Here is a 3,189-nt window from a genome sequence, read left to right as displayed (position 1 = left end):
TGATGTAACGGGTCCTTCCTCCTCTCCCTGTCAGACAATGTGTGGTGCAGCCGCCCTCTGCTCCAGCCCTCGCCACCGATCTACCCACGACCCCAGCACCCCGCTCCCCGGGGCAGGAGCTCCCACATCTTCTCCAAGTCCAAAGAGAGCCGGCCCTACCTGAAGTTTCAGCAGTTCAAGGTCAGTAACCGTGATGCTTCTGATCTGCCTCTCTCCGATAGCAAAACGCGGGGGGGTTCCGATGTTACCAGCAACTGGTCTGAAGAAGGGTCTCAACCTGAAACGCCACCTATTCTCTCCAGAGATACTGCCTAACCTTCAGCTTAAGAACCTCCATCAGAAGATAGACACAAAGAGTTGGAGCAACTCAGCGGGACAGGCAGCATCTCTGGAGAGAAGGAAGGGGTGACATCTCAGGTCAAGACCCTTCTTTAGACTGAAAGTCACGGGAAAGAGAAACAAGAGATATAGACGATGATGTAGAGAAATATAGAACGATGAATGTCCCGCGGAGTTACTCCAGCTTTTTGTATCTATCTTTGGTTTAAATCGGCATCTGCAGTTCCTTCCTGCACCTTCATCAGGTTAGGAGGTGTGAGTCATGCGTGCATCTATCCTCAGTGGGCCTTGCTATAGACCTGGTGTCGGGCACCAGCTGTTACCATGAACAACCCACACAGGGTGAATGCAGTTACACATCCATGACCTTCCCCACTGCCCACTCACCGTCCCGCCTTCATGATTGCCCTGCTATCCACGGCTCTCACTGTGGGTGGTTCAATGTCTAGTCAAATAACCTCGCTGACATTTACCTGGCCACGCCACAGACATCGGTGTAAAAATGGAACAACAAAGTTCAGCTCGGTAACAGTTTCTGTAGATAGTTGCGGGAACAGATATTCTTTTAATCAACAAACACCAACTAAACTATGAACTGGTGTTCAAGAGCCTGATGGTTGTTGGGAAGAAGCTACTCTTTGTAGCTTTGTCAACGCCCTTTATGTGGTGACTCTTTGCATACCTGTTGTCTGCAAGCATAGAATTTCACCCTATCTTGTCGCCTGTGGCAATAGAGTATTCATTCATTCATTCATTCTTGAACCTGGAGGTCACGGTTATCAGACACGTCTCCTGTATCAAGATGGCAGGAGTGGAGTGAGAGTGTGTCTGGCACGGGGTGGGTCCTTGATGATGCTGGCTGCCATTTTGAAGCAGCGAGCCATTTGAACAGGCGGCCTTGGTCACATAGGAGAGTAGGACATTGGGTAGGACAGAGCTCTAAAGGGCCTGTGCCACTTGGCCATCAATTGCACGTCACGCAGAGGCACGCGAAGGTTTTGTACATCACAAAATCCTGGGACGCCGCGCGTCACTGCCTATGAAATCGTGCACCATGCACGTATCGTGATGCGTAAATGATGACGCTTAAAAGTCTGTATTGACGGTCACAGAGGAATGGGAATATATGGGTGGCACGGTGGCGCAGCGGTAGAGTTCTCGCCTTATAGCACTTGCAGTGCCAGAGACCCGGGTTTGATCCTGACCTCGGTTGCTGTCTGTACTGAGTTTGTACATTCTCCCTGTGACCGCGTCGGTTTTCTCCTAGATCTTCGGTTTCCTCCCGCACTCCAAAGACGTACAGGTTTGTAGGTTAGTTGGCTTGGTGTAGGTGTAAATTGTCCCGTGTGTGTGTGTGTAGGGTAGTGTAAATGTGTGGGGATCGCTGGTCAGTGCGGACACGGTGGGCCGAAGGGCCTGTTTCCGCGCGGTATCACTAAACTAAACTGGGTGGTTGTTGCTTGCGTTGTGCACGGGCGTAACACACGTGTCGTTGCCCGTTACAGGCCAGAGCTCTCGACAGGACGGGAGAGCCGCAGAGTTTGATGACCCTCGGACCCAAGTCTCCGCTGGACTCGGAGAGCGTGGCGCTGGGAATCCTGAAGGAGATGGCGGTGAAGTGGTTCGCGGAGACGCAGGCCGAGCTTCTCCTGCATACCGGCCGCTTGCCCGAATGGTTTCACGGCTTTGTCCTGAGGAAGTAAGTCATCGGGGAGCAGAGCGCCACAGTGATGGACTGCTGGCGGCTATACAACACCCTCTGTTATAGAAACATAGAAAATAGGTCCAGGAGTCGGCCATTCGAGCCAGCATCACCATCCAATATAGTCATGGCTGATCATCCAAAATCAGTACCCCGTTCCTGCTTTTCCCCCATATCCCTTGATTCCCTTAGAGCTAAATCTTTCTTGAAAACATCCAGTGAATTGGCCTCCACTGGCTTTTGTGGCAGAGAATTCCACAGATTCACAACTCTGAGTGAAAATGTTTTTCCTCATCTCAATCCTAAATAGCCTACCCCTTATTCTTAAACTGTGACTCCTGGTTCTGGACTCCCCCAACATGGGGAACATTTTTCCTGCATCTAGCGTGTCCAATCCCTTAAGAAGCTTATGTGTTTCTATAAGATTCCCTCTCATCCTTCTAAATTCCAGTGAATACAAGCCCAGCCGCTCCATTCTCTCAGCATATGTCAGTCCCGACATCCCGGGAATTAACCTGGTGAACCTACACTGCACTCCCTCAATAGCAAGAATGTCCTGTCTCAAATCAGGAGACCAAAATTTCACACAATTAGGTCATAAGTGGTAGGTGTAGAATTAGGCCATTTGGCCCATCGAGTCTACTCAGCCACTCAACCATGGCTGATCTCTGCCTCCTAATCCCATTTTCATGCCTTCTCCCAATAATCCTTGACACCCGTTCTGATCAAGAACTTTGTTATCTCTGCCTTAAAAATATCCACTGCCTTGGCCTCCACAGCCCTCTGTGACAATGAGTTCCACAGATTAACTACCCTCTGACTAAAGAAGTTCCTCCTCACCTCCTTTCTAAAAGAGCGCCCTTTAATTCTGAATTTGTACCTCAGCTGCACTAGTGATGTTGACCAGCAAGGTCAGCTGTACTAACCGCTGCTCTTCTCATCCACCAGGGAAGCGGAGAAACTGCTGCAGAATAAAGGCCTTGGCCACTTCCTCATCCGCCTGAGTGACAGAGCGACTGGCTACATATTGTCCTACAGGTGGGTACATTGATGAATGGGACCCACACTCCAGGTGTACACAGTAACGCCCATCTCCAGAGGGGATGGATGAAGGAGGGAATGAACGAGAGAATGAAGGAGGGAATGAA

The 3,189-nt window shown here is 50.3% G+C and overlaps 1 protein-coding gene across 1 annotated transcript; it reads left to right on the top strand.

Moving 5' to 3' along the window:
- The first annotated feature begins 250 nt into the window (after positions 1-250).
- On the top strand, positions 251-3,189 carry LOC129713624 (SH2 domain-containing protein 7-like). The gene is made up of 2 exons (XM_055662813.1): positions 251-2,038; positions 2,990-3,189. Exons 1-2 carry the CDS (start codon positions 1,884-1,886, stop codon positions 3,090-3,092), a joined length of 258 nt encoding a protein of 85 aa, XP_055518788.1. The 5' UTR covers positions 251-1,883; the 3' UTR covers positions 3,093-3,189.

This window comes from Leucoraja erinacea, chromosome 36 (genome assembly GCF_028641065.1).
Source record: "Leucoraja erinacea ecotype New England chromosome 36, Leri_hhj_1, whole genome shotgun sequence".
Classification (NCBI taxonomy): domain Eukaryota; kingdom Metazoa; phylum Chordata; class Chondrichthyes; order Rajiformes; family Rajidae; genus Leucoraja; species Leucoraja erinaceus.
Note: the sequence above shows the minus strand (reverse complement) of the source record. Positions and strands in the feature narration are given on the sequence as shown.

Excerpts from the sequence above, each read along its gene's own strand:
- LOC129713624 (XM_055662813.1), top strand. The coding sequence starts at position 1,884 with ATGACCCTCGGACCCAAGTCTCCGCTGGACTCGGAGAGCGTGGCGCTG. Across the intron at positions 2,039-2,989 it reads CACGGCTTTGTCCTGAGGAA|GGAAGCGGAGAAACTGCTGC; the intron begins GTAAGTCATCGG and ends CTCATCCACCAG.